The sequence below is a fragment of the Canariomyces notabilis genome, assembly GCF_033297395.1.
Source record: "Canariomyces notabilis strain CBS 508.74 unplaced genomic scaffold N656scaffold_41, whole genome shotgun sequence".
In the NCBI taxonomy this organism is placed as follows: Eukaryota; Fungi; Ascomycota; class Sordariomycetes; order Sordariales; family Chaetomiaceae; genus Canariomyces; species Canariomyces notabilis.
Window position 1 is genome coordinate 169,812 of NW_027041863.1, and position 27,777 is coordinate 197,588.

General features: G+C 55.4%; 10 protein-coding genes across 10 annotated transcripts; 4 read left to right on the forward strand and 6 right to left on the reverse strand.

Moving 5' to 3' along the window:
• Positions 1–758: 758 nt before the first annotated feature.
• N656DRAFT_508575 (mitochondrial carrier) lies at positions 759–2,269 on the forward strand. Its single transcript, XM_064809888.1, has 3 exons — positions 759–971; positions 1,047–1,846; positions 1,954–2,269. The coding sequence occupies exons 1-3, from the start codon at positions 880–882 to the stop codon at positions 2,076–2,078; spliced, it is 1,017 nt and encodes a 338-aa protein (XP_064665137.1). The 5' UTR covers positions 759–879; the 3' UTR covers positions 2,079–2,269.
• A 190-nt stretch (positions 2,270–2,459) lies between these two features.
• On the reverse strand, positions 2,460–5,182 carry N656DRAFT_802619 (Mak10-domain-containing protein; the record flags this gene model as incomplete). The annotated part of the gene is made up of 7 exons (XM_064818262.1): positions 2,460–3,716; positions 3,774–4,235; positions 4,295–4,519; positions 4,570–4,698; positions 4,763–4,830; positions 4,943–5,074; positions 5,143–5,182. The coding sequence occupies 7 exons, from the start codon at positions 5,180–5,182 to the stop codon at positions 2,460–2,462; spliced, it is 2,313 nt and encodes a 770-aa protein (XP_064665138.1).
• Positions 5,183–5,691: 509 nt separating this feature from the next.
• Positions 5,692–6,116, reverse strand: N656DRAFT_802620 (uncharacterized protein; the record flags this gene model as incomplete). The annotated part of the gene is made up of 3 exons (XM_064818263.1): positions 5,692–5,778; positions 5,879–5,993; positions 6,085–6,116. The coding sequence occupies 3 exons, from the start codon at positions 6,114–6,116 to the stop codon at positions 5,692–5,694; spliced, it is 234 nt and encodes a 77-aa protein (XP_064665139.1).
• A 491-nt stretch (positions 6,117–6,607) lies between these two features.
• Positions 6,608–8,289, reverse strand: N656DRAFT_849374 (ubiquinol-cytochrome C reductase complex CORE protein 2 precursor; the record flags this gene model as incomplete). The annotated part of the gene is made up of 4 exons (XM_064819342.1): positions 7,916–8,289; positions 7,661–7,835; positions 6,760–7,592; positions 6,608–6,703 (listed from the first exon to the last, which is right to left on the reverse strand). Exons 1-4 carry the CDS (start codon positions 8,171–8,173, stop codon positions 6,608–6,610), a joined length of 1,362 nt encoding a protein of 453 aa, XP_064665140.1. The 5' UTR covers positions 8,174–8,289.
• Positions 8,290–8,939: 650 nt separating this feature from the next.
• N656DRAFT_802622 (uncharacterized protein) lies at positions 8,940–11,200 on the forward strand (the record flags this gene model as incomplete). Its single annotated transcript, XM_064818264.1, has 4 exons — positions 8,940–8,948; positions 9,056–9,118; positions 9,197–9,967; positions 10,025–11,200. 4 exons carry the CDS (start codon positions 8,940–8,942, stop codon positions 11,198–11,200), a joined length of 2,019 nt encoding a protein of 672 aa, XP_064665141.1.
• Positions 11,201–11,888: 688 nt separating this feature from the next.
• On the forward strand, positions 11,889–13,783 carry N656DRAFT_785208 (mitochondrial carrier). The gene is made up of 7 exons (XM_064816329.1): positions 11,889–12,224; positions 12,295–12,332; positions 12,426–12,467; positions 12,568–12,815; positions 12,902–13,079; positions 13,153–13,407; positions 13,470–13,783. The coding sequence occupies exons 1-7, from the start codon at positions 12,161–12,163 to the stop codon at positions 13,557–13,559; spliced, it is 915 nt and encodes a 304-aa protein (XP_064665142.1). The 5' UTR covers positions 11,889–12,160; the 3' UTR covers positions 13,560–13,783.
• Positions 13,784–13,785: 2 nt separating this feature from the next.
• Positions 13,786–17,225, reverse strand: N656DRAFT_833014 (uncharacterized protein; the record flags this gene model as incomplete). Its single annotated transcript, XM_064818678.1, has 5 exons — positions 17,007–17,225; positions 16,557–16,783; positions 14,330–16,471; positions 13,874–13,889; positions 13,786–13,831 (listed from the first exon to the last, which is right to left on the reverse strand). Exons 2-5 carry the CDS (start codon positions 16,744–16,746, stop codon positions 13,786–13,788), a joined length of 2,394 nt encoding a protein of 797 aa, XP_064665143.1. The 5' UTR covers positions 16,747–16,783; positions 17,007–17,225.
• Positions 17,226–17,858: 633 nt separating this feature from the next.
• N656DRAFT_772537 (uncharacterized protein) lies at positions 17,859–19,262 on the reverse strand (the record flags this gene model as incomplete). The annotated part of the gene is made up of 2 exons (XM_064813939.1): positions 17,859–18,078; positions 18,142–19,262. The coding sequence occupies 2 exons, from the start codon at positions 19,260–19,262 to the stop codon at positions 17,859–17,861; spliced, it is 1,341 nt and encodes a 446-aa protein (XP_064665144.1).
• A 3,544-nt stretch (positions 19,263–22,806) lies between these two features.
• N656DRAFT_508727 (uncharacterized protein) lies at positions 22,807–25,389 on the reverse strand. Its single transcript, XM_064809889.1, has 3 exons — positions 25,109–25,389; positions 23,345–25,054; positions 22,807–23,186 (listed from the first exon to the last, which is right to left on the reverse strand). Exons 1-3 carry the CDS (start codon positions 25,287–25,289, stop codon positions 23,059–23,061), a joined length of 2,019 nt encoding a protein of 672 aa, XP_064665145.1. The 5' UTR covers positions 25,290–25,389; the 3' UTR covers positions 22,807–23,058.
• Positions 25,390–25,745: 356 nt separating this feature from the next.
• N656DRAFT_785211 (uncharacterized protein) lies at positions 25,746–27,570 on the forward strand. Its single transcript, XM_064816330.1, has 3 exons — positions 25,746–26,731; positions 26,792–26,988; positions 27,093–27,570. The coding sequence occupies exons 1-3, from the start codon at positions 26,087–26,089 to the stop codon at positions 27,556–27,558; spliced, it is 1,308 nt and encodes a 435-aa protein (XP_064665146.1). The 5' UTR covers positions 25,746–26,086; the 3' UTR covers positions 27,559–27,570.
• The last annotated feature ends 207 nt before the right edge of the window (positions 27,571–27,777 follow it).

Here is a 27,777-nt window from a genome sequence, read left to right on the forward strand (position 1 = left end):
ACCTTCAGGAGGTCCTCCAACGGAAGAGACTATCTATCTAATATACTAATGATTGTCTTTGAGGATCACTCCCTTCCCCGTGATCCTTCCTTGTGTTGCTCACCAGGCTCACCGTGAGCCTTTCATCGTTGTTGGTGATCCCTTATACCTGGATCACTACGCCAAGCCTGATCCTTTCCCTATTGATTACTTAAACGATTGGTCGTCGCGGCTTCCCGCGCTGCGACTGCGCCCACGCCCGGCCGTCAGTACGGTCATTTCATGACACTAGAGCCTCTAGAACTTACTAATACATTCCTAATAGGTAATTAGCCATTTTACAGCGTATATACTCTGGGAATTTTTTCCCCAACTCTTTAGAGTTGGCCCCTTCACTAAGGCGGAGCCAGCGGGTAACTTAGGAAGATGCAATCAACGTTAACAAAAAGGGCCATCCATCCTCCACGTTTTCGTTCCCCAGTCCCCACTGCCCTTTCACATGATTCAACCCCAGCTTCTGCCCCAATTGCCGGGAACCCGCCGGCAACATGGCTGTGACGTCGCCGAGCCTGTCGCCGCTTTCCCCTGCCATTTCGAGTCCCGCATTTATCGGACCTCGGCAGCGACGGAACGGCTAACATCGCATGCTGCGACCTAGCTCCCCGACAAATGGAACAGAGCAACCAGCGCCAGATGGTAATGGCACCAGTCTGCAATTGCTCCGACAGCATTGCTACTTGAAGACCTCGTTCAAGCCATTACGCAGTTGATATACACTGACTGATTCATTGTTCCTTCAACTGAATTCACTGCGCTCGCCGCTGCTACCCGTTCTGTATCCTCCTTTTCACTGTCACTGACCCAGGATACCTCTTTGAACCCTATTTTGTCTTGCCCGCCATGTCGCACTCCAAGCCCGTCCTTCCTCAAAACGACAATGTCGCCCACGCTCTTGCCGGCGCCGGCGGCGGTGTCCTGTCCATGGCCCTGACGTAAGACATCCATTAATCCACCTTCCACGGGCACCCCTTTTTCTTATATCCCGAACTAAACCCCCTGGCACACAGCTATCCTCTCATCACGCTATCCACGCGTGCCCAAGTGGAATCAAAGCGAGCCGAAACAGCCTTCCTAGCAGCCGTGCAAAAGATCGTCGCGCGCGAGGGCGTGTCAGGCCTGTACTCAGGCCTGTCGAGCGCCCTGTTCGGCATCAGCGTGACCAACTTTGTCTACTACTACTGGTACGAATGGACGCGCGCCTTCTTCGAGGCCGCCGCCGTGCGGGCCGGGCGCGCCTCCAAGAAACTGACCACAGTCGAGAGCATGATCGCGGGCGCCATCGCCGGTTCCGCCACCGTCATCCTGACCAACCCCATCTGGGTCGTCAACACGCGCATGACGACGCGCAAGCGCAGCAGCAGCAGCGTAGACGACCAACAGCAGCAGCCTACCAAGGACGCCGCCGCGGAACAGGTCCTTCCCGGGCCCGTTCCCTCTCCATCATCATCAAGGAACAAGAACCCGTCGACCCTCGGCACACTACTGACCCTTTTGCGAGAAGAAGGCCCCTCGGCCCTGTTCGCGGGGGTCGTGCCCGCGCTGGTGCTCGTCATCAACCCGATTCTGCAGTACACGCTGTTTGAGCAGATGAAGAACTGGGTCGAAAAAGGCGGGCGCCGGCGCGTGACGCCGACCTTGGCGTTCTTCCTCGGCGCAATCGGCAAGCTGTTCGCCACGTCCGTCACCTACCCGTACATCACCGTCAAGAGCCAGATGCATGTTGCTGGCGCAGGGGAGAAGAAGGAGGGGGTTAGGCAGGCGATTAATAGGGTTATTAAGGAGGAGGGGTATGCCGGGTTGTATAAGGGTATGTTCTCCCGTTTTTCCTCCTTTTTACTCTCCCACCCCGCCGCTGTTCTGGGGAGATACACTAAGACGTATTGCTAACTGCTAACTACCTGTGCACACTTCCAGGCATCGGCCCCAAGGTCACGCAGAGCGTGCTGACGGCCGCCTTCTTGTTCGCCTTCAAGGATGTGCTGTACGAATACTCTGTTCGGCTGAGGAGATCGGTGGCCAAGCAGGCCATCACTGCCTGAACATGGCTTGCTACATAACCGGGAGACGAACAGACCGCAACCTGCGTTCCTGCGAGTTCGTATTACTGTTAACCTTGACAGCAGAGACGCAGAAGTAAAAGCTTGGATACCACGTGCTGGATGGAGAGGCATGATTCTGCTTGTTGCGCATAACAGCAGCGAGGGAGGGAGAAACTACCTAGGGGCTACATATACCCCAAGGAAATTCGGTATGAAGGATCATCTGTACAGTAAGATGTTATTATTTGTGTGTATATGTCAGCGTCGATAGAGGCGGGGACAAGTGCGTTTATCAATGCCTATTCAATATTTCAATTTCTTACTCATCCTCTCCTCATCATTCTCCCCCAACTCACCGCAACTAACCGGCCCTTACGACCTCTATTTCGTTTGATTCATCTCCACCTCCACAACCCTCGGAACAATCCACCAGTCGTGATACCCCTTTTCCGGCTTAGGCACTTCCACCTCCAAGCCCAAGCCCAATCCTGGCTCCCCCTGCTCATGAGCGATAACCGCTCTCCTAACAGTCTCAACAGCAACCCCAACCGCAATCGCCGCCCTAAGGACCTTCTTCTTATCCTCAACCCATCTATCGTGAGATCCCACGGTACACGCCTCCTCGGGGGTTACCCGTACTAAAATCTCGAGCGCGGCCCTAGCCCCGAGAGCAGCTTCCGAGGCATCGCCGAGCAAGTCGGGCGCCGACGTGCCCGGCCTCAACGTGGCGCGCTCAAACGTGCCAAACGACAGCAGCTCGGGCAAGCCGATGCCCGCAAATGGCTTCATACGCACCTCGTACCGCAACAAGTCGTTGCTGTAGGGTCGCGTCAGCCGTGGTATTAGGCCTAGTCGCTGCAGTGCCGCGTAGAAGAGCGAGAGCGCGTTGGCGAGTTTCCAGGTCATTTCTGCCTCGAGGGCCATGGTCTGCAGGTAAGACTTTGAGCGGGAGAATCTGGGATCCTGCGGGGATCCTGCTGTGGTTCCTGAGGAGGTTGAGGTTGAGGTTGTTGACTCGAGGCGGTGCAGGGCAAAGAACTGGATGCGTTCCGTGTGCTGCGCCCGGTTCTTGGCCAGGTAGCTCAGGTACCGGTACATGCCCGCCAGCTCGTCGGGCTGGTAGATTTCGAGCTCGAAGCCGAGCTGGACAATCCACTCCATCAGTCGGAGCTTGTAGAAGTAGGCCCATGAGGACAGGGGTAGCGAGTAGGACGGGATCCCTTTATACATCAGAGGCGTCTCCTCGGTCGCGGTTTGGAGAATCTGGTCGATTTCTTCGGCGTTGAGCTGGACCATTTCCCAGTCTTGAATCGAATGGAATAGCGTTCGACGGACGCGACACCGGTTCTGGCAGAAGGCGCGGAAAATGTCGAGAAAGGACTGGGCTGCCCGCTGCCGGAAGAGCTCCATCTGAAGGCTCATGGTGAAACGCGGGTGATTAGGGGCTTCAATGGCATCGTTGGCGGGATCGAGGAGGATGCTGCCTGGCAGGACGACAAGCGACAAGTCGTCGTCGACGAGCTGGCGGATGCTAATCTGGCCGAGAATCACCATGTCCTGGAAGAGAAAGTTTTGGAGAAGGGTGCGAATGTACACTAGGGGCTGGGGTTTCTGAGCCTGGAAGGCTAATACAAAATTCTATATCCCGTTAGAAGCCGACCATCAAGTTCGGCCAGTCAGCATGAAAACACCTACTAGGAGGCTTTGCGAGTCATGATAGTTCAAAACGTTGAGAACATTGAAACCATCGGCGAACAGCTTCTTGAAGTGCTCATATGTCTCTTCGGGACTCGGCTGAACAATGGGTCGGGGCGGCATGGTACTGGCGAGCCTCCGCTGGATTTTTGTGCTAAAAGCCTCCGGAACGGGCCTCCCCAGGTGCCTTGACTTGTAGATGGCCTCCCAGACCGACTGCAGCTGAGACCAGGGCAGGCTCAGCGACTCCGGGTTACTCCTTAGCTCGGTGAGCTCAATTGCTCGCAGGAAGGCAGTCCTCAGCTCCAGACGGAAGCCCAGAGCCTGCGCCATCTCATCGGATATTTCGGACCTAAACATGTGAAGTGTTTTCCGGGCCGACATGATCTCTGTGCGGATCTCATCCCGGTCAATGTTTTCCAGCAGTGATCGGTGGTAGGTGTTGGTTACAAAGTCTTCCTCCTTGGTGGGAGTTAGCTGCTACATCTGGAGGTAGCGGGAGCAGTCGAATGACTACCTACTTCATAATAGTGCTCGAACTTGATGCGCTCGTTGACATACCAGCAGGACTTCAGTAGGCCTAAGCAGTAGGCTCTAAGAATGCCCAGTATAGCTTCCGCTCCTGGGGCGCGATTCCTGATAAAGTCAGCCTCCTCCACCGTCGCTGGATCCGCCACCAATATTCTGTCAATGTAAACACTTGTGAATAGTGTCTGAGAGAGCGGATAACCGAGGTGCCACGCCATCTGTTGCGCTGAGTCAGTCGAGCACATCTTCCACGGTCAGTAAGACCAACCTCGAGGGACAGCAGCTGGTCGATTATACCCAGTACTTCACTCGGAAGCAGAGGTCGCGTCACATCATAGTCTTCATCGAGAGACTCCCCTGGCGCTAGGCACCCGCTGTCCATCTTGGGATCCATGATCTAGGCTCTCGTTGGTAAGGTCACTTCTCTAAGTAAGAAAACGACTGGTGAGAAACGGACACACCTCAAGAGCCCCAACGGACTCGAACAGCGTGAAATAGCCATCCTTAATTAGCTCGCCAGGGGCCAAGGCTGCACAGGATGATTTGGTCAGCACGGATAGGGATAAGGAAGACTGAAAATGAGAGTGAGGATGAGAGGGTGAAAAGGTGCTGTTGATGAGCTGCCGAGACAGCTAACCTACTAGAAGCAGCCGACACAAATTTCTCAGTTATGTCAATGGCGATAATGCCCTCGCTGGATATCATGGGCGGCGGGGGCTCCCCGAAAGCGTCGGACGGAGACGCGGGATTGTTGATGTTGAGGCTGACAAAGTCTGGATCATGTTGCAATGTGCCGTTAACTGAGTGTTCGTCTGACCCTTTTACTTTGGCAATCACTTACCCTGGGACACACTTGCCTCGTCATCTTGGGATGACGCCATACTCGGTCTGGACAAAAATAGGGCTGTCTTTCTTTGAGGGAGCCTTGCAAGTTGATGCAGGGCAGGATTTGGGAAGCAACGGATGCTTTGTTAGTGTGTTGCCTTATGTGTGGATAAGGATATCACCGGCACACCTGAGCTTCCTGTCATGCTCACTTTTTTCTTTGGCACTTTTCCCAAGGCAGGAACAGTGGTATGCAAGTCACATTCTCGTGGAATTGACATGACGAAAGACGGAGAATTTACGACCTATGGCTACTGGAGAATTAATCCGTATCACAACTGTGCTGTCGCGACATCAATCCGGCAGCCTAGAACCATTGTCAAGTGTCGTCTATTGAGCCTCTCCTGAATATGATACAATCCCGGCGTTCCTGAGAGGCCAAAGCCAGGGAGGGAGCTAAGGTGGTTGTGATGCGCTCCGAATAATCGATGTCGTTTTACACGCTTAACTCAGCGTTCTAGTCCCCCCCCTTCGTAATCCGCATCCTGTCAATCATTCCTTCCCCTTACTGCGCACCGCCGGCGGCAGCGCTCTCGACAGCCGCCTCGGCATTCGCATCGGCCAGATTCTTGACATCGCCCTGCTTGCCGTTCTGCAGATAAAATCGTGCCATCAGCCTCGTATTCCAACCTCCCATGTTGTACTTCAAGCCTCCGTGATTTCCACACCGGGTATCCGTAGCTCCCACTTACCGACCACTTCGCAAACTTGAGGTCCTGCTGGCCCCGGCGCTCGGCAGCGAGTCTCTTGTCTTCCTTCAGGCTGCGGCGCACGACGCGGGCGGCGACGGCGAGGTAGCGGTTGTAGCTGGTTTCGGGATATCGCGTCAGCCCCATTCTATACGACAAACTTTCCCCTTTATTCTCCAATACACCGAGGGAAACAGCAATTGACTCACGTAAGGCCAGCGGCTTTCCACGCGAACGTCATCTTGGGCGGTTTAGTGGAGGGGTATCTTGGTTGCGCTGTTCCAATGCGAGAGCTGTTTCCCTAGGCGAGAAAAGCGCTCGCAGCCGAGAAGCTCCGTCTCGGGTTCCGCAGTCACGTGATTCTCGTAGATGTACAGTACCCCCTTTAACAGTTAACACAAGCTCAAGACGACAACCAACCTAGGTACTGCAGTCCAAGTCAAGAGCAGAGGCACGTTGCAAGATTGAGAGCAACATATCAGCAACTATCACTCCGAGTTCATCCATCAATACAGTTAGCCCAACAAAACATCTCCCAATCGCCCTCGCTCTGCACCCTCGCCCTCTAAATATGCCCGCCAGCCATCGCAGAGATAGGAAAGTGGGTTTAAGTCTAGATAGGAGTCACTATATGCACAAAGGGACAAGCCGTCAATTTTACAACGGCCGAGGGGCTGTTGATACACATTTTCTCCTCTTCTTTTCCCGCCCTACGCAGGCCCCACGCCTTCCTTATACCTTGAGGCCAATCTCCTCGGCAAAAGGCAATACGTGCAAGTCACCAACCGCCGCAACCGATGCCTTGCCATCTAATAGTGTCTTTGCCGCCTGTTGAAGCTTCGTCAGTTACTTGAAAGTGACAATGTAGAGAGCAGGGAACTCACAGCCTTAAGCTTGTCCGCCGTCACAGATTCCAAAGCCTTGACCGCCTCAGTAACCTGCATAGGCTGGTTGCCGTGAACCAGGTTTGCACCGGCGTGCACGATACCCACGCCGCTGACCTCGCTACCCGACAGCAGGTTGAACTTGGCCTTGGCAATAGCCTTGACCAGGTTCTCCTGCGAGACACCACCCTCCGCGACGCCCTTGAGCGCCTTGACCGCCGCCTCAGCAGCCTTGCGGACGGCAGCGGCTTGCCCGTTGATCTGGATGGCCAGGAGGCCGGCATCAGAGTAGGCGTAATTGGTGGCCTGGGCCTGCGCGCCAGGGGCGGTAGCCGTGGCGTTGGACAGGAGCGAAAAGCCCGGCGACCACTTGATGGTGGATTGGCCGCCCAGAAGCCCGACAAGAACGGCCGTCTCGGGCTGGTTGGCGCTGAGTGAAGCGCCGGGGAAAGCAAGAACCATCGAGTTAGGACCGATACGGGGGATCCGCTGCTCGCCGCCGAAGTACTTGGTGGGCGTCACCTTCAGCGGTGACGGGGATTCGGCGGGTACATCCTTGAAGAAAGGCTCAATCCACTTTGACAGGCCTGCCTCGCTCGCGCCGTCGGCGATCACGGCAATGGTGGATTTGCTGTACACGGCCTCGGCGAAAGCGGCGACGGAGCTTTCGTTTAGGTATGAAGCGATAGGAGTACTGGGAGTCGGGTAGAGGGGGGCGCCGAGACCGGTGTGAAAGGCGACCGAGTGGGCGGCATCGAGGGCAATGGCGGGAGCAGCGACCTTGGCCTGCTTCGCGCGGATAATGTCCTCAACTTCTTCATGGAACTCGTGGGCTATTTTCCAGGAATGAGCACGTCTCGTACTGACAGCACATGGTGAGCAAGGAAGCTTTATCACGCACTGGTATACCGCGTCTTGGAAATGACTTCGGCAAGAAGCTCGGTGAAATACGGGAGGTCCTCGCGGAGGAAATTTGCCTGCAGGATCAGGGCTTCCCGGGTGTGGTACGCGCTCAATTGGCCACCGAGAAGCTCAGCCTCGCGGACGATGCGTAGAGCGGACCGTCGTTCTGTGTTCTGCCGACGACATGTTAATTAGCTCATGCGTCCCCGAGTCGCGCCCAACACCGCCAACACCTGAAAAGATGCAAACCTGCCTTGAAAGCGTACTCCTCCAATCCGACCGTCAAGCCTGGGAGAGGCTCGTATCTGGTGCCAGCCTTTGCGACGATGGCGAGGCGGGTGGTTGGCCCATTGTCGTCTCGGGAGGCGACCTTGACGCCAGCGATGGAGGTCGGTTCGTACGATGCCTTGGGCGAAGCGACGGCCGCAAATCCGCGCTGCGCAAGCTTTGCAGCTCCCTGGCGGCGAAGAGCCAGCTGGCTGCCCCTCGTCAGAGCCGGTCTGCAAATCATGGTTTGGTTGGAGGGGCCGTTGGTTGTCAATTGACAATTGTCGAGGTTTTGCGGCGATGCTGGAGAGCTCTGTCTGCTATGGGCTCCCTTTAGCAGTTCCGAAATTTCCCTTGGAGGTTCCCGGTATGACGGAAAAATTGGCTGTGCCGAGACTGGCCTTCCTTAGCTGGTGGCTGCTACCAGTGAGCTCCGGGCTTCTACGAAGTTACAATACAGTACTTAATACGTACGATACCTAGCATCTGTATGTAAAAGAACCTGGAAATGCCAACAAAGCACACTTTAGCCCTATGCAGACATTGTAAGCTTGTTTTCCTGCTTAATCTACATTTTGCTTTTTGTAACTGGGATTCCATGAGCTAAGGAATCGTTATCCAAGCTCTTCAAGCCCTGTGCTGCCCATATTTCTGGCACTGAAATCACGGGCTGTGACTCGGCTCCAATGGACACAGTGCGCGAGCTCAACAGTGTCAGCAGCGAAGAAAGGGCTGTGATTGGTGAGCTTTTTTCGAGAATGCCCCGCGCCGACCGCCCTTGCCTTTTGTTTGCCTTTTGGTGACTCCCGTTGCGACAAGGCTTTGACTTGCAAAAAAAATATCTGATCCTCCAAGTCAACCCCACCACATTCTCTCGCAGCGCCTCGCATCGCATTGCCGACGAGGTACTTCAATGACTCCCCGGTAGCAATTGTGGCAGCTCTAGAGATAGTGAGAGAATCTCTAGACGCCAAACTCAAGCAACCTGCGACACGTGCCCGCCCGCCATCATGTTGGTTGTACGTCGAGTCTCTGTCCTTCTCATCGCAAATTCTCGTGCAGCTTTGCGCCGTTGAACCTGCTCTCTCCCCCATCTTCAGCAGGTGCGCTAACACGATAGTCGCAGACAAAACCAGCGGCTGAGCTATGCTCTCTGCTAATTGACGAGCTCCATGGCGAACTGCCCTCGGTATGAACTTGTCCCTTAACCATTTGACCCTGAATCACACTCGAGGAGTCTGCGCCGAGGCTGATACGTTATCTGCAGAGGATATTCTCGACACTCTTGAATAAGGGCAGATCGACCCTGCCCCAACTCGCGCAGTACACGGCGATGACACCACGCCAGCTCCGCCATGGAATCGCCGTCCTGATCCAACACAACCTACTGTACTACCATCTCGAGCCCGGCTCCGAACTCGCTTTTTATGAGGCCAACATTGATCATGCATACAACCTGATCCGTACTGGCAAGATCCTCGAGATGGTCGATACCTCATTCGGTGCCCCAGCAAAGGATGTTGTACAAAACCTCCTCCTCTCTGGTCAAACGCGCATCTCAGACTTGATCGCTGCCTACCAAGGCAAGATGGATCAAGTCAACAAAGCCACGGCCCATGCCGCTTCAGATGACCCGTTTGGTCCCGAAACGAACGGTGTCAACGGTGACTCCTCCCCCAAAAAGCCCGGGCTTCCCGTCAAGAGCACCGCCCAGCTGAACTCGGTCATTTGCCGGCTGGTAGAAGCTCAGTTAATCGACGTCGTCCACACAAAAACCTTTGAAAGTCCCCAGGATATCTTAAAGACTGTCGAGAAGGAGGTCATTGACAAGCATTTTCGTGGAGGGGTCAAAGGAACCAAGGCAAAGGCCGAGCTGGAGTCGTTGGTCGCCGAGGGCCTTCGCAAGGTCCGCGACGAGTCAAAATCACTGAAGCGCAAACTGGAGCAAAATGGCGCAGCCTCTAAAAGACGAAAGCTATTTGCCGGAGCGGGCACGGCGAACGGTGGTCTGGATGAAGAAGTCGACCCGCTCCTTGATGTAAGTAGTAATGGTAAGGTTTTAGGCACTGATACCGCGATGCTGACGCCTTCACAGCCCAAACAAGTTATTCGAATAAACTACGAAAAGTGCCTAGTCGATCTGCGGAATCGTCGGCTGGTCCAGTTTGCAACCGACGTGTTTGGCGAGACGACGGCTTATGTCTACGGCATTCTCTTGAAGCTGCTTACGAAGGACCTCGCCCGCTGCCGACCGGATCCGGTTATGGATTCCAGAAAAGACGACGATGATAGGCAAGGAATAAGCTCTGTCTCGACGGCGCAGATCTTGGACAACCTCAAGACTTCCGTCGACCTATCTTTGGGGATGGGAAAGGCGGACCGCCAACAAATCTCCTCCAGGGCCGCAAACAAGGTCCATGAAAATCCTCCCAAAAAGAAGACATTGATTGAAGAGGCAGAGGTGGTTGGCGACGCAAGCGCGGACGAAGATGAAGACGGAGGGTCTAACGACGAATCAGACTATGACTCAGACTACAAACCGTCAGCGAACGGGACGAATGGCACAAACGGCGTGAACGGTCTGAATGGAACCAACGGTGCAAAGGTCAAATTTGATGATTCAGCAGCCAACAAAGACCGCCGGTTAGATCGCCCAACGCAACTTCGGCAACACCTCCTTCTGTTGGCAGAGAGCCCTCAGCGCTTCGTACGGCATTGTGGGCAGGAAGACTGGACGGTGGACTTTGAACCCCTGATGGGTGCCTTGCGTGAGGCTGAACTCGACTGGATGATCGAGAACACGTCGGGCCAGCAAGGGCTCCGCCTGGTGCGGATCCTCCGCGCCAAGGGCAAGCTGGATGAGAAGGCGCTGCCAAACGTGGCGCTCATGCGCAAGTCTGAGCTGCAGCAAAAGATGCTGGAGATGCAGACGGCGGGCTTTGTGCACGTGCAGGAAGTTCCCAGGGACGTCAAGGCCGACGTCAAGAAGTCTTTTTTCTTGTGGTACTGCGACGTGAACAGGTCGCTCGACCGGCTGCTTGATACGAGCTACAAGAGCATGATACACTGCATCCAGGTGCTCGACTTGCTGCGCGAGAAGGAAAAGGACGTGCTGGCGACGACCAAGCGGACCGATGTTAGGGGCCGGGAAAAGGATACCATGCGTAAGGAGTACTACGAGAGGTATTCGAGGTTTCTGGAGAACGAGCGGCAGCTGTTTTCGCAGGTCATGAGGCTTGATGACCTCGTTTCGGTTCTCAGGGATTTTTAGCATCTGCTGCATTACCATGATTTGTTCCTTGGGGTGAGCCGTGATGTCTGATATCAGCCAGATCATGGTCACATTGCATTGGCGGCGCAGGTGGCTGGGTTGTTTGACAAGAAAAGTTGGGCATTTGACTGGTGTTTCTGGAGGCTCTGGTATGTTGGGACATTCGACACGAAATCGGGGAGGTCTGCAGCGTTTTGATGTGGAGGGAGGGATGCTCCTGGCTATAATCGCTGATGGTCTAGAAGAGGTCTGCATGTCTTTCTATATTCCACACGCTGCTCGCGGATGTACCTGCTCGCTCAGCTCCTTCCTCGCCGAGTCGAGAACCTCCCTACAGCAGCGAGTCGATTGTTCACTACCACTGTAGTGATCGTGTAGGATTTGGAGTGAGCGAGCATGGTATGGATTATGATACCTATTTCACAGGATTCTGCTTGATCAAGCCCGATAGCCGACTCATTCTGGCAGGATATACAACCGTGTACTACCTGGGCTGGTAAACAATGAGCCGAAGCTTTGAACGAGGAGATAGAGACTCGATTTGGACGGGGTGAAGGTTGAAGAACCCCTGACCGGCATATCCCGTACTAACTTGACATTTGTGTAACGATAAATGTGACGGAAATGCCCGATGATAAGATAACTAAACTCCAGGCACAAGACCCGGGGCCAGGGTGTCTGGCTGCGTCGAATCCTCCCCGCAGTCGGAGCTTCGGACGAGTGGGCAGCTCCAGAATTTTTTTCGCGATAAGATCCCAATCCAATCTCTTGTGGTCTGAACGAAGCTAGGGAACCACCCTCCTCCATCCCATTCTTTCATTCCCTCAGTTTTGCTGCTGTGGTGATTGTCGAGTCTGCATTGTGCCTTTGGATTATTGTTCTTCAACTCTGGAACCTGTTCCAATTGTTTAAACGAGCCTTAAGCAAAAGACCATCAGAACATATACTTATATACATACAATGTCTCCCCCAATGGCAGCGGCGCGGGAGAAGGAGTCCAACCTGGCGAGGTTGTTGGGCTCTGGTACGTGAATCGACTCTTGTTACGCGTCTTGGTTGTTGGAGTACGGTGATTGACCACTCTACATGCACAGGTTCCGCCGGTATTGCCGAGCTGGCCATCTTCCATCCTGTGCGTCCCGAGCTGCGCTACGGTTCTCAGACCCCGAATTGCGGCGTTGTAGGCCCAAGGGCGCAGCTGACTGACTGACTTGGCTGCGGACAGGTCGACACCATTGCGAAGCGGCTGATGAGCAATGAAACGAGGGTGCGTTTTATCAGTTCTGCGAGGGAGTGTGGAATGGGGGAACGAAGTTTGGGGGGAACAGAAAGCTGACTAGTTGGTTGCGTTCTTTGGCGGGTAACAGGTCACGAGCATGTCGCAACTCAACACGGTCATTTTCAAGGACAAAGCCGCGGCGCCGCTCGGGAAAAAGTTCATCTCCCTATTCCCCGGCCTCGGGTACGCCGCCGGCTACAAGGTGCTGCAGCGGATATACAAGTACGGCGGCCAGCCTGTGGCCCGCGACTTCCTCAACAAACACTACGGCAAGGACTTTGAGAGGGCGTTTGGCAAGAAGACCGGCAAGGCAATCATGCATTCGACTGCGGGAAGGTGAGAGATCGATCACCCCTGGCAATGCCCGGGAAACGGGCGGAATGTTGGCGGGTTAGGGGCTGACAGAGGCGGGTTCGCTCTAGTCTCATCGGCATCGGCGAGATCGTCCTATTACCGCTTGACGTGCTCAAGATTAAGCGGCAGACGAACCCCGAGGCCTTCCGCGGCCGGGGCGTCCTGAAGATCATCAAGGATGAAGGGTTCGGTTTGTACAGAGGATGGGGCTGGACGGCAGCGAGGAATGCCCCGGGATCATTCGCAGTACGTACATCCTCCCCCCCACTGCGACTTACCCCTGAGCATCTAACCGTTACTAACCTCCACACCCACACAGCTGTTCGGCGGCTCGGCATTCGCCAAAGAATTCCTCTTCAAGCTACAAGACTACAACAAGGCGTCCTGGTTCCAGAACTTCATCGCCTCCATCGCCGGCGCGTCGGCGTCGCTCATCGTCTCGGCCCCGCTCGACGTCATCAAGACGCGCATCCAGAACCGCAACTTTGAGAACCCGGAAAGCGGCTTCCGCATTCTGACCAACATGGCCCGGAACGAGGGCCCGTCGGCCTTTTTCAAGGGCTTGGTTCCCAAGGTTCGTTGTCAATGTCCTATTGTAGAACAACAATATTGTTTGCTAACGACCTCCACACACAGCTCCTGATGACAGGGCCCAAGCTGGTCTTCTCCTTCTGGCTGGCGCAGACATTAATCCCCGCCTTTGACGTTGCGTTTGCGCGCAAGTAAAGGGGGGATAACTTACCACAGGGGTGAGGCGGATCACCCCTAGCCACGACCAAGGGCCCCTATGTCCTGCAGATGTCGGCTTTTTGTATGTACAATAACAAACTTCATGGTTCGATGGTCCGGGACTATCTCCTTTTTTCGGCGTTGTGGGAAAACGGCTTTCCCGGATTTCAGCGACGGCCGGCGATGTAGAGAGGGATAGAATTCTCGTTTTTTGTAGCGGTGATCAATGTCCATCATCGCTAGTTTTTGTTGTTAATGGCGCAGCTAGACTAATCTTGGTAGATAGAGTATTGCATCTCTTCTCTACTTACCCGGCCTTGTCAGGGCCTGGATTCAGTATCGTGGCTGTATGTCGATGTACTAAAAAATTTGCTTACTTCTCGAGCGCCGGGGCAATCAAGATAGGAAGCTCCCTATTCCAAAGGAAAGCCTTGGTATGAAGCGACTAATACGTGTTTTTACGATATGTTACTTTCGATTCGGGAGTAAAAGCCAACATCATGCCAATGACAGGCAATAATCACCACCCCCACCAAGAGACACCTTTACACCAAACTCCCAGTTTATACCTGGTCCTCTAATAATCCATTGGTGGAATAGCCGCGATATCAAGCAAAATCACCGCCAATACCTCGACTGGTGAAAATGCGCCGCCGAATTCACCATCGACACCTCGAGCGTGCCTGTCCAGTGAAAATGGAACCCACGTCCTCCCACAGTCCCCTCTCCCACCCCGTCCCCATCCCCGTACCCTTTCCCAGCCATACCATCATCTTTATTATACGCCACCCTTGTCTGGGCGCGGTATGCCTTGATAGCAGACACGACGTCACGCATCCCGCGCAAATCCCGGCGGCTGGGCCTAGGCCGCTGCTGCTGCTGCTGGAGATGAGTCGGGAAGAGCATGGCGTCCCAGGCGGGCGTAAAGATGTAGGACCCGCTTGGCACGCCGGCGGCGACATGGTTGGGGGATGCGGGCTGCGGGTCGGTTTGCAGTGCGGGGTCGTGGCGGAGGAGACGGGCGTATTCCCTCACGGCGGGCCGGGTGCGGTGCTGCTTGGAGGAGGGCGAGGGGCCGATCCAGACGGGTACGGTGAATTCGGTGTTGTCTTCGCCGGTGCATATGCACGTCATGTATTCACCGGGGTCATCGCTGTTGTCACCGTCATCCGGATTTGAATCTCCTGTCTCAGGGGATTCGCCAGGGGCGGGTTGTTCCGGCCGGGTAGAAACGGACTCTGGGTTATTTCTAGCCTGGGGCTCGGCTGCCTTGTAGGAGTGTGCCGTGGCGGCAGGGGGTCTAGCCGCAGATGTAGGCGGTTTGGACGGGGAAGAGGTCCAGTCCCGGAAGAAGCTGAATTCCTGGGCCATGAGTGCTTCTGTATCAAGGCCATTTTCTTCTTCTCCGAATCCATCGTCTTCGAGCAGCGACTCTCTGGGGTCCGGCTCGATCTCAAGGCGAATGTGTCGCAGCCCTAGCAGGGTCGACGGGCCGCGACGGTTGCCGGTTTTGGCGTCTCGGATTGCCTGTTCCTGTATGGCGGCAAGTTTCAAGAAGTGGATTAGCTTTTCTATCAGTGGACCCGTGGAATACCTGGGAATCTGCGTCAAAGTCAGAGACCGGAGTCTGGGGTTCATGTCTGGAACGAATGACTCGGGATATGCCAGCTCCGCCCGCGGAAGCAGGCATGTTTCGGCCAGCCACAGTGCCTCCATGCTTGACAGGCCGATGCCCTCAAGAGTCGGGAGCTGCGTAACGAGTGAGTGGTGGATGCGCAACACCTGCAGATCCGACGATATCACGGGACGAAACACATGGGCGAGGCCTAGGAAGCCAGAAACTTTCGCCTTGCCGGAAGCGAGCCAGGGGGGGCAAGAAGCTTCGTGTGGCCTAAAGAAGATGGAGTCACACTCGAGGTGCTGGAGCTGCCCAGCGGACGACCTGATCATTCTGGCTAAGCCGGCGGCCGAGATGTTGTTTCCGCTCAGATACAAATGGGTGATGCCTTGATGGCCTCGGCAAATATCCAAGTCATGAATGTACTCTGGCAAGGGGCTGTGGTTACCCGGACCGCCAGAGAGCGCCACCTTGACTGCATCTGGCGCGTCGGACCGTATCTTTGCCCGACCGTCTAGGCGAGGATTGGTGGTCCCATCGTGACCACCCTGCGCGTTGCTAGTGTAAAGAGGAGCATCGACAAGGTACCTATGTGGATGACTGAAAGTAGCGCTCCAGTCTGACTCGTCGACAAAGCAGAACTTGCCAAACGAGGCACTGCTTTCCCCTGGCGGGTACCTAAGCCGGCCCTCAACCTCAAAATCGCCAGTTCTTGAACTGACGGCAGGGAAAGAAAAGTGCTGCATATCATCGAAGACGCCATCTGTGAGCTTGTTGTAGCCGAGGTCAACGCTCCACAGCTGAAGTTGAAAAGTTTTGAACAGCAGACATGCTGTTTTGTCATCCATTTCCCGGCCCCGTGCTTTCAGAATACGGAGGCTGCGAAGATTGATGGGGCTCAACACGGGTCGATGTAATGGGACTCTGAGAGAGCCGGGCATGGCAGAAATATCCAAATACACAAGGCTCTCTAAATTCGGGGATACAAAGAACCAGCTAGGCAGCTTGGCCTGGCACTGCGGAATACTCAGGACCAAGGAGCTGGAACATAGCATGGCGGCCAAGCCATCGGCTTCAACATCAGGATGGCCATCTAGCAGAATACACCGGAGATTGGGAAAGGTCGAAGGCAGCATCCGAAGAGTCTGAGACAGTGTTTTGTCCCAGGAAAACAGAGTGAACTCCGGAGCGCCCACGACAAACGGGCGCAGGTCAAGCGACGTGACGAGGGCACGAGTGCTTTCTCGAACCCGAGTCATATGCCCCATGAAGCGATAAAACCACTCGATATCTGTACATCGCGGTGGGTTAGAGACGGACGCTGCCTAGCAAACCCTGCTATTTAGATGAGGAGAGGATTAGAGCCGGGCACTCGCCATTGTCCCGAGTTAAAATGGCTGCCACAGTGAGGGGATCATTCCAGAGACGCGGCGCGAACTGGTGGTACAAGCGCTTCGAGACAAGACACAGCCGTGCGTATTCCCTGACTGGCACAGAGCCAGCCACGAACTCGAGCCAGTCTGGCCGTTTCGTGGCATCGTGGTACGACGGCGGGTTGCGATCCATAGGTGATTGTTTTGGCCGGCAGGCACATCTGATCGGCCTACCCCAGGTGTTACTGTGTGGTCACTGCAGTGCAATAGCGAGGGGCAGCTTCAAGCTGGAGTTGGAGTGTTCGAGTGTTCAGAATTCAGATGCTCAAGCAGATCGGCACTATTCGGCAGGGCTGTGCTGCTGTGTGACTCGGGAGTGAATCGGGCCAATCATTGGTTTGGAGAAGCTTGGCCATTGAGGGGATGATACCCTGGAGGTTAAGGCAGACTTACCCTCACTGCAACTTCTGCAAGGCTTGCATGGACTTACACCACGATATGACAGGCATAGTGATTTGAAGCGCCGTATCTGCCTAGTCCACTAGGCTCCATCCAGAGATGAATGAATTTATCCAAATGACACTGGCGCTGATGATTCGGGACCGAGGGAACCTAGGAGACGTTGGCTGCCGGGACACGATGGACGTTCTGTCGGTATCAGCAAGAGGCTGGAAAAAGAGACAATGACGTCACCCAGCCCGAAAGCTGGGGGTGGCTTGTTGATGTGTTGAGCTTTCTGTGGCACTTAACCTTACAACTTTGTTGAGCCTCGCCGGTTGCCGAATGAGAGGATGTGGTCTGAAGTCTGAATGGGAAAGTGCTCTTGACCGGAAAGTGGAAGGCGGCGATGGGTGAACCGATTTGGCCTGGGACACTTCCAAATCGGTATGAATGCATGCAATCTATTGGTCTCAGTGTCTCACCTAACACCTAACATGCCTATACACTTACACTCGCAGGACACTTACACTACACCCAAAGATACACCAAGATAACTACACCGGCGATCTCAAGGGACAACTCGTCAACCCGCCATGCATTCATTCATTGCCAATACAGTAGACATTCATCCTCATCGACTCATGATGGCATTTTGTGCCATTGGGAATTGTTACAGAGTGCCCAGTTCAAGATACTGGGCATGAAATGAGAATCGAGAAAACAATCCACACATGACGCCTCAAACTCCATAAGCAGGTATCCAAGACCCTTAAGCAGAGTATCGTTAGGAGACTTTTCGTAGTGAAGCAGAGTGCCCCCTGAAGAAAATAGCCGAGTCAAGCGTCCGCAGAAAATGAAGTGCAATTAAACCCTCGATGGTCTCTTGGTTCCCACACGCCTCCGCTTCTTCAGCTTGACCAGTTCCTGGTACTTCTTCACCGCCGCCGCCACGTATTTAACCTTGCCAGAGTCGCCCCTTTTGAGCGTGTGCAGCCTGAGATGGCTTACGTAGTTGTCGACCCGGTTGATATCCTTTTGTTCGTTGCAAAACTCGCACGTGGTCCAGTCCTTCTTCTGATGTACACTAGTTGTAGGCGCCCAGTTAGCCATAACGAACAAAACTGTATTTTTCATGAAAAATGCTCACCTTTTGATGTGTCTCTTCATGTGTTCCTTCCTGCGATACCGTCTGTTGCATCCTGCCCAGGGACATATGTGCTTGGAGGCTGTGGCCGTAACGATTTCGCTGCTCCCCGATGGCGGCAAGTCCCGGCGCGGCGGTCTCTCCCTCTTAGTGCGTGCTCGCGGATTATTGGGTTGCGAGCGCATCTGTGCCTCGTTTTGCGAGCGTTCCTGGGCTTCTTGAAGTGCCGTCGTCTTGCTCCTTGGTCCCTCCATGCTGCCAGACGGAACCCTTGGCGGGGACATGGGGGTCAAGGGTGTAGTCTGGTCTTCCCGGCTCGTTGTCTGGATCGGCTGGAATGGCTCAAGAAGCATTGGAGCAGGCCGTTGCTCAGGGCAGCTGGTCGGGCTATCTGGTTGAGTGAAAGTGGACCACATGCTGGAGGTTTGGTCCGTCCGAGGCAGTCCATCTGAGGTGGTCCGAGCCGGCCCCTCTGGGGTGGACATCAGCGGTTGTATACTCAGTGCGATCATGCACATGCTAAAGTCCACGGACTGCGAAGGCGTCAGTTGAGCACCACGGCCGTCAAAAGGCTCGTTAGAAAAGCTAAGCTGGCATCGTGGCGGTGTGGCGGAGTCCACGGGATGGGAAAGCGTCGCTTGAGAGCCACAACCGCCAAGGGGTTCGCTGGACAAGTTGAACTGGCACCGTGACCCCGTGGCCGAGTCCACGGTCTGGGAAGGCATGGGATGAGCGCCGGAACCGCTAGGCTCGCTAGGAAAGTTGAGCTGGCACCGTGGCGGCGTGCCCGGGAAGCCAGGATGGGCAAACTCGGAGACATCGCCAGTCCTTGGAGCAGATGGGAAGTAGGTCGATGTTGCCGAGGAAGGCGGAGTGAGCTCATATGTGAGGCCGTCCATTGGTGACACGAAAGATGTGTCATGGTTGAAAGGAATGGACCGTGAAGGAGTCGAAGGAGCGGTAGTAGGGGTATGCTGACCAAAGCTCGAAGACGAATAGGAGGAGTCGTCAAAGCTCATCGACGATGACGACTCTCCGAGCTGTACATTGCTAAAGTCAAACTTGAAATCCTCCCCAAAGTTGAGGGTGCCTTGGCAGGGCAGCGCGTTGTTGTTGAAGTTCATCTTTGTCCCACGTGTAGTGATCAAGAGTTGTGTGGGAAAGCGTGGTGTCCAACGTCGAGGAAGCAATGAGGGAGCATGAAGCTAAATATACCCGAGTCCAAGAGGATCGTCAGAAGATCGACCGCAGCCCTTTAGTGGATATAGGTAGACGTATTAATCAAGGGGCATAGTCTAGCAGGTACAAGTAACAAAGGGAATGTGCCCAGGTAGAGGTCAAACGCCTCAAGTTCGCCGAGAAAATAGTTGTAGAAGCCTGAGGAGGAGGTCTCCTGGAACCACACCCTAGAGTGCGTCCTCAGTTGCTCTCACACACATCGCATCAGATGGTTATGGGGAGCATCCAGTACGGCTCAAGCGTCTCACGCTTTCCGACAAATGCATGCCTGCCGTCGGATGTCGAGCCAACAGCAGGCTACCGATCGACGTCTGTCCGCATGAAACCCAACAACTAACCCCGCTTGGGAACACGTCGTTAGGGTACAGTACATATCAAGGTACCAAGGGTGTCAAGGCTTCAAGTGGTGTCCCATCCTCCAAAAGGCCAGAAACGGTCTGGGGAAGCAGCGAATCAGAGAAGTACAGTTAATCACAGACAATACAGCCATGATCGGACAGAAGCAAGTTTGCAGTCAGCCGGAGTCCGGGGTAGCTCGTTGTTCATCACCGTCCTGGACTAAACTAGTGTCTGGCCTGTCTTGATCGCGAGTTGCTGGAATGGCGATGGCACGCGCAGGAATGAAAAGAAGGCGACGGTCTCGCTTTCTCACTACCGAGCAGCACTGAGACAGCACGGATCGGCAACGCTTATCTTGAAAGTCGAGTCTGTTTTTCCTTTGACTGTTCGGAAGACGTGGATCAAGAGATGATTCAAGTTGGTCTAGGATTATTCATTGTTTGACAGGGCAACGGCGAGCCCGTCGGTCAGCATCGACGCCTTCTGTTGTTCCATGCCCACGTTTCCATTTCCACAGCTCCCTATCGGTGGGAGAAGAAGAGCGGAACCTGGGAGTCCAGGGCTGATTTACCAATCAACCGGGTCGACAGAAGGTCAAGGGTCTCTGGAACACACAGCGGAGTCCGTGAGGATCTGGTGCCAGACTGGTGGTGTGGCTGGTTGCCTGGATCTTCCTTGAAGAAGATTGGGTGCCGTGGATCTGCTGATCGCTGCTGACATGGAGAAAACAATCGTGGAGGCAGGGCCCTTTTTGGGCTAAACTGCTTTGGTCGCATAAGCCTGGTTGGTTGGCTCGTGCAGGCCTTGCTGATTGGTTACATTCAAAAAGCTTAATCCAACGCACTGTGCTGTCGCAGTGGCGCTCCTGCTTCATGTTCTCGATCGTGACCGCCTCAGCGTTGGTATTACCTGCTTGGCCCAAAGAAACTAGGACACTGAAGTTGCGGTGCGCATTTGGCGCAAGCAAACAATCCTCTTCTCCGCCCACGGCTCCCAAGGCCACGCCATCCTCCACCTCGAAGAGTACTCCTCCTCGAACCACAACCTGAAGATGGCGTCTTGCGTGGTCCCTCTTGGTGTATGCCCTCTCCCGGATCCCAGGCACCCCACTCTCCACCTTCCTACACCACCAACTCCCATCTGGCGTACTCAAGGATGTCGTCGCTCGCTGACATGGCTGCAGCAGACGCTCTTTCTGGTTTTCTAGGAGGCTGGAATCTATAATCTCACAGACGCAGCTGCCATCACACCTGTCCCGTGCTCTTCTGGCGCTCCTCAGGTTGCGGGTGCCTGCATCCGTCTAATAGGTGTCTGTATGTATTCCAGCTTAGTCTCTCCTAAAGATTTGACAGGTCACATCCCCAATCCTGTGCGCTCTACGAAGTAGCCTGTTAGTGAATCTACGGTCGGCGACTTAGCAAATCGCTGTGTGCACTTGGAAGCGCGTGACAGACGCTTAACGTTATGAGATATCCGACTGTCCTCGCTCCTTCGATCAGAGTCCAGCCGTTGAGCCGTCGCCAAATGCCCACCTCTCCATCACCGACAGGCACACAATGCGCAGGCTTGAAGAGGCCTTATCTTGGCCAGCTCATGTTTCTGCAAGACATCGCCAGCGCCGAGGCCGCCTTTCCCTATTTCGATCTATACAATGGCATTGTTGCAACCTGCAAGCTGGAACCTTGGCGTCGATTGTGCCCCCTCGCAAATGCGGCTTAAGCATGCAGGCAGATGAGAGAATATGCAGCCTCCACTCCTAGAACCATCCCTCGACGGCTTCTGTACCACCCCAAAGAGATGCCGCGCAGGTAGTGTTGCACCACCGTGCCGCCAGTAGTCTATCTGCCAGGTACACCCAGCTCCCGAAGCAAACAGCGGGACGAAAGAGCACTTGGGGTGAACTCCTCTTGTGCAACGCACCCATTACGGTCTCCCTTGATGAGAACCTCGCTCTTCGCTTCCCATTTAGGACCTGCGGCGTGACGAAAAGGGAAGTCCCCGGGTTTCATGGATGACTTCTCCGCTCACGGGCATCCCGAGCCGTAGGTTCTTCTGTTTTGTCGTCTCATTGATACCCGTCACCGCCGGTATCAGTTCATGAATCAGGCTGGGGGGGACAGTGGAATTCCCGGAACGGCTTCTCCTGTCCGGCCTATCTCGGGGTTCGCCATAGACGCAGTATGCATGTGCCTACGATGAATAGAGCCTGCCACTACCCGGAACAAGGCTTGGGGCTATGTCAAAGATCGACTCCTCGGCAGCTGCCCCGCCGTTTATCGTTTGTCCGGATCGCCAAGCAACCCGAGTACATACATTGCGGTGAGGGGGATCGCCAAGAGAGGACTGCCATCAACTACAGCAGCCCGTGTCTGTTCGTATGTGGTCGAGTCACCTAATTCCATAATTCCACACAGATACTCCCTTCCTTGGGGAAGAGGGAGAGGAGGAGTGGCTGCCCCCGGTCATCACAAGCCATCGTGCTATACGTCAACTAATATCATCTTGACAGTCAGACTCTACCCTATCTCCAACTACACAGTTCTTTCCTTCTACCCAACACCTCAAACCAACGTCCCACACCTGTCCGCTCACTACCGGATTCGCATATCGCCGGTTCATCTGCCAGGGGTTTCCTGTCCTCGTTTTCTGGGGGATCACCTACACGTCCACACGAGCTTAACGTTAGGTAGTGACACCTCCTTTCTGGAGGTGACGGGGGAATCAGGACAATTCTCAGCCTCTTCATCAACAACCATTCCAACACCCAGGGATGAAGAAGACCTTCGGCAACCCCTGCATGCCCCTGGCATGGCCTGTGATAGAGGCATGCGCGGTGCATTGAGAGAGGTGTGATATGCACGGTTCCTCAGCTGCCCGCACTTGCACGGGATATACCGTCCTGTCTTCCGTTCGTCATCCGGGGTACATATACCATTTGTCTGGAAAGCGATCTCTACGGAGCCACGTGATGAAGAAAGTTGAGAGATAGGGAAACGATGATCAATCGACGCCTCGTCGTCTTGTGTGACTGATTATCGATTGACAGCAGGTACTCTAGGTACATTAGCTTCGTTGTGACAGCAGTCCACGAGCTCTTGATGGCTTTCTGAACAACGCAAGCCGCCAATCCGGGTGTGGCAACGAGGCGGCGTCCGTTATCCAGATATGAAATTGGGGGACATCCCGCTGAAGGTCGGACAACATGGCCCGTCCGCAACCGATCGTGGAGGTAGCCACACCGCTGAGCCATAGGTTACTATGCAACGCCGCGAGAGGGGAGAGAGAAGCCTATGCCTGCGGAATTATCCAGATGGGGACAGAAACCGTGACCGCCATCTAGCCCTATGCAGCCTCAACCTCATCATCCCCCCCCTCACTGTCTATCCTGCCGTCGTCTGCAAAGGCGTCTAGCTCCTGTTCGGTCGCCTCTAGGCCGGATGAAGACATGAACTTCTCCTCTTTCGCCTCGGCTACATTCGCAAGAAAGACACAATATGTGGTTAGCAATGGTCAATCCTGTACCTGCCAAGAAAACACGGATTCCAGATAAGTAGGTGGGAAAGGGAAAAAAGACAAAAAGAGACGAAAACGGTAAGGGGTTTCATTTTCATCAGAGAAATCCACTCACTCTTTGCCTCAACCAGCAGGTTCTCCTGCACCTCGCAGTCAGTCAGGACGCATCCCTCGCCGAGCTGGCTGCGCCGGCCCAGGATGCACTTTGTGAGCTTGCAGTTCCTGCCCACCACGACGCCGTCCATGAGCAGGCACTGCGACAGCTTGGCGCCCTCGCCGATCTGGCAGTTGGCCCCGATGCAGCTCTCCTTAATACTTGTCTTCTCCTCGACAGTCACGTTATCGGCCACCAGGCTGTCCTGCCTGCTGATGGTCGTCCGCGGCTTGACGCCCTCCGGGTAGGCCACTTTGCGGGCGTGCGCGAAGGGGGAGGGGGTGTCGGTCTCTTCGAGTGAGGGCAGTTTGGCGAGCTGTAGGGAGGTTTGCAGGAGCAGCTGGGCGGTGTCCACCCGCCGGATCAGGGGCGCCGACTCCTCCTGCGAGGGATGGATGTAGGCCACCATGGGCGGGACTAAGGTTTCATCGCTGTCTGCTGTTTCGGGTTCGTTTCGGTCTGCTGCTGTTATTGTTGCTGCTTCCGTTTTGGAAGGTGGAGAGGAGGAGGAGCTGCTGTTGTTGCTGCCCTGGCTGTCGACCCGCGACACTGGCGCTACCGAAGTCGGGGCGCTGATTGTGGTCGAGTCAACGCCGAGCGTCCGGCTGCTGTTGCCGCCACCGCCCCTGATGCTTGCATGCTGCTTCTCTTCCCCGTTGCTGTTGCGGTCGTTGCTATTATCGCTATCGCCATAACCTTGCCCCCGGAGGATTTTGTCCAGACCCAGCTTGGTGGAGAGGCCCTTCTGCCATCCGGCCTTGACCCACCACCCCACTACATCCTCGCCAATGGTCTCCAGACGCTCGTTCTCTTTGATGAACTGCATGACCCAGTGCGGGAAGATGTATATGTGGGCATCCCGGTGCGTGCTAAGCATTCGGATGCGGGGATGCCGCCGTAACAGCCCGTGGCGGACGGGGAACCCCTTCCTGTCCTCTACTAAGTCCTTGAGCGAGTCTGTCGGCATCGAGTAGACCAGCTTGGACATGTGGGGGAACAGCGACCCCTTGGCGGGCAGGACTGAAGAGGCGGGCAGCGGCACCGTGGCGATGAAGTCGGTCTCCTCGCCCTTGACGGGCGTGGCTGTTTTGGTCTGGTACCACACGCCCAGGCCGCCGCTGCGGGGCGCAGGCGCGGCAGCAGTAGTAGTAGTCGCATCACCATTTCCCGATCGCGTCGCGTTCGCGTTGTTGCTGTTGCTGCCCCCAACACCAAGCAGGTCGCCCAGGCTGGCCGACTTGACCATCCACGCCTGCAGCAGCTTGTCGGCGCCCAACTCGCACACCAGGTCGCAAGGGAGCACCAGGAAGTCCGAGGTGACGGCGGCTTGCAGCTCGGGCAGGCGGAGGATCTCGGCCGTGCCTGTGTTCTGGTCTAGGTCCTTGGGTGCCAGGAGGTCCGGCCGCGGGTAGGGCAGGCCCGTCAGGAACGGGTTCGTGTTGAGCGCCGTGCTGATGGCGGCTGCGGCTGAGGGCGGGCAGACAAGCGTGATATCTGCAGGTTGGTCGTTAGTTTTGGTCTCCTGATTATTTTGACATGACAAAGTATAGTAGAACACCCCGCAGCCGCAGGTTGTGGAATTCTGGTCTAATGAGGAGGCTTGGGTATTTTCAGGGGCGGGAATGTGAAACCCCTGAAGGCCTGAAGCCACAAAAACCGCGATCTCTCTATCTTCCCACGTGGTGTTGGTTTAGCATGGCTGCTGCCACATCACTTATCACTCACTTGTAATTCCGGCTCGGTAGCAGAACTCGAGCGGGTACCAGACCATGGGCCGGTTGGCGATGGGGAGAAGGGCCTTGGGGTTCTCATCGGGATTGGCTGTGAAGGTCGGAAATGAGCTGCCCGGCCCGCACAGAATCAGGGCCTGCAGGCCGGGCGTGGCGATGGTGACTGCGTGGGGCATCGCAGAGGGTCGATGGGACGAGCGTTTAGTGTGATTTGTTCAACGGTGGACTGAGAGACACTTTTTGTCGTGAAGGAGGTTTGAGAATGAGAATGCCCGCCCTAGTATGAAGCTGTAATTGCAGTCGGGTTTTATTCTTCATTCGAGTTAGTTCTGGGTATAGTTTGATGTGTTGAAAATAGAGCTTGAGTTGGACTAGGTATGTCAATCAGCATTGCATTTCTTTTGTTGAGATTTTATCCAAACTTTGAGGATTGTTTCTTCACTGACTCACCGAAAGCGTCGTCTTCGACCTTGAATTCATCAAACATCCCACCTTTGACTTTGGGCGAGTTTGAGTGGCCCGTGCGTGACAAAGTACCGATGTACACGCGTAGCGTACCCCTGCCTGGCAGTCTTGGCAGCAGCTCTCTCACCTTCTTCGCTGCTTCGCCCGGCCAACCAACTGCCTCGGTCTTGCACCTGAAAACGGGGCTCGGCTTATGGGAGCTGGAGCGGCGCATCAACAACCCATCCCCAGCCCCCAGCAACCGGGGTGTCGGCACCACCACCAGCCACAGTATTTACTGGAAGGTGCAGTCGTAAACCAAGATTGACCGAGGTTTATGGCAATTCGCCGACTGCGCAATCACTCCGAGACAAACAACTAGCTAATAGCAGAGCGAGCGCTGACCGATGGTGATATCTGCGCCCACCTGTACGAAGAGCTACACAACACGCACACATACATACACAAATCGGCGCGCGCGCCGCATCCCGTGCTCGCAGCGCCATGATCGATTTCTGCACCACTACCAATGTCGTCGCCATATGAGTCGTCCCGCCGCCGCCGCGGAGTCTGGAGCCACTGGGTGCCGCTGGTGCTGACCGTGACGGTCGCAACGGTCGGCGTTGCCGCCTGGGTATGGAGTCTGCGCAAGGACGACGACCACGAGGACGCCGAGCTCGCCGCCGCCGAAGCGGACCTCGACTACGAGAATGCCGACTACGGCGATAACCCCCCCTACGGCGCGTCCCGAGACTCCAAGTCCCCGGCTGTAGGGGGTGGTGCCACCCAGCCTCGCTCCGGCGACGCCACTGCCGCCCCCTACGCGCCGGCACAGTCGCAGGCCGAGTCCACCGCCACGGGCTGGGCCGCGCTGCGCCGGACCCCGAGCCCCCAGCAGTTCTTTGACAGCGCGAAAAGGACCGTGGCCGCCGGTGTGACTGCCGCCGGCGCGGCGGTGGGCAGCGCACTGGCTGCTATCAGGGAGGAAGACAAGACGATATATGAAGACCATGAGAAGTGGTCCGAGGAAGCGGATGCCAAGAGAGAGAAGGACGTGGCGGCGTCCTCACAACGGAGCCGAGATACCAACAAGCGCCGGAAGAAGGTGGCTATTGTCGTCTCGGCGGACAGTCGCCTGGATCATGTGGACGCCGACGGCTTCCACGAGCATGCCGTGAGTGTTTGGTGTCACTTGCCTGCGCAGAGATGATATGCTAACCAACAGCGCCACCAGTCTATCCTGTCCCACATTCCCCGGCAAACCGACTTCGCCAAGATCAAGCTCTACGTGCTCATCTACGCACCAAACCTCAAGGACTCGGCCTTGGACGCGACGAGCAACCTTCCGCCCGCGTCGCTGAGCTCGTCCTTCTCAAACATTGACCACGCGCAAGCCCAAACCCCGGCCGACGAGGCCAAGAGTCCCCTGCTGTAAGTCCCTGCCTCCCTTTGTCCTCCCCACATCCTTACAACAAGTTGATCGAAATCATCACTTTCACTACCCAAATGATAACGATAATACTAATAATACCCAGAACCAGCGGCGCCCCATCCGACTCAGACCGCGCCTACAACGCCGTGTACGCCCAAGCCCAAGGGCTTGTGGAAAAGGACAGCATGATCCTGACCTTCACCACGCCCAACGGGCACGCGCACATCCTGCGGCATATCCAGCCCGAGCTTATTTACCTGCAAGAGTCCCTGGCGGGGGACAACGGCAGTGTCGTTGAGAACCTGCAGCACTGGCACAGGCAGGACATTGTCCTGGTCGTGGGCGCCGAGGAAGGGCATGGCGGGTTGGCGGATAGTGATGATTCGGAGGTGGAACGTGGGGGTGATGGTGGGAAGGATGGGAAGTGGAAGAAGAAGGCCAAGGGGGATGGGGAGGGGGAGGTCTGGTGGCATAGGGAGGAGAGGGTGGGTAGAGGGAGGGGTGTGATCGTGGTTGATGGGATGAGGGTGCAGGATGATTGGGCGAGGAGGGTTATGGGTAAGGAGTGAGAAGGGTGTGATTCTTATGTAGTCATGATGTAGAGACTTTTGAATGACGGATTTGGGATATGGCGGGGGATGTGTCTCTGGGCTTAGGGTGTAGCAGGTCAACGCTTGAGTGAATCAGGTCTCAATTCTAGATATACATACGTAAATGATACTATCTAACAAGCACCTCACTGTTAGGTCAAAAGGTCAAATTCATCTTGGCTGTGGCCTTAACATCAT

Bases quoted from the DNA above. Each gene is read 5' to 3' on its own strand.
- N656DRAFT_785211 (XM_064816330.1), top strand. From the start codon at position 26,087: ATGTCGTCGCCATATGAGTCGTCCCGCCGCCGCCGCGGAGTCTGGAGC. The intron at 26,732-26,791 runs GTGAGTGTTTGG...CAGCGCCACCAG, and splicing joins ACGGCTTCCACGAGCATGCC to TCTATCCTGTCCCACATTCC. The intron at 26,989-27,092 runs GTAAGTCCCTGC...AATAATACCCAG, and splicing joins GAGGCCAAGAGTCCCCTGCT to AACCAGCGGCGCCCCATCCG.
- N656DRAFT_785208 (XM_064816329.1), top strand. From the start codon at position 12,161: ATGTCTCCCCCAATGGCAGCGGCGCGGGAGAAGGAGTCCAACCTGGCG. The intron at 12,333-12,425 runs GTGCGTCCCGAG...GGCTGCGGACAG, and splicing joins AGCTGGCCATCTTCCATCCT to GTCGACACCATTGCGAAGCG. The intron at 13,408-13,469 runs GTTCGTTGTCAA...CTCCACACACAG, and splicing joins TCAAGGGCTTGGTTCCCAAG to CTCCTGATGACAGGGCCCAA.
- N656DRAFT_508575 (XM_064809888.1), top strand. From the start codon at position 880: ATGTCGCACTCCAAGCCCGTCCTTCCTCAAAACGACAATGTCGCCCAC. The intron at 972-1,046 runs GTAAGACATCCA...CCTGGCACACAG, and splicing joins GTCCTGTCCATGGCCCTGAC to CTATCCTCTCATCACGCTAT. The intron at 1,847-1,953 runs GTATGTTCTCCC...GCACACTTCCAG, and splicing joins GTATGCCGGGTTGTATAAGG to GCATCGGCCCCAAGGTCACG.
- N656DRAFT_508727 (XM_064809889.1), bottom strand. From the start codon at position 25,289: ATGCCCCACGCAGTCACCATCGCCACGCCCGGCCTGCAGGCCCTGATT. The intron at 25,055-25,108 runs GTGAGTGATAAG...CCACGTGGGAAG, and splicing joins CTACCGAGCCGGAATTACAA to ATAGAGAGATCGCGGTTTTT. The intron at 23,187-23,344 runs GTGAGTGGATTT...TTGCGAATGTAG, and splicing joins CCTGCTGGTTGAGGCAAAGA to CCGAGGCGAAAGAGGAGAAG.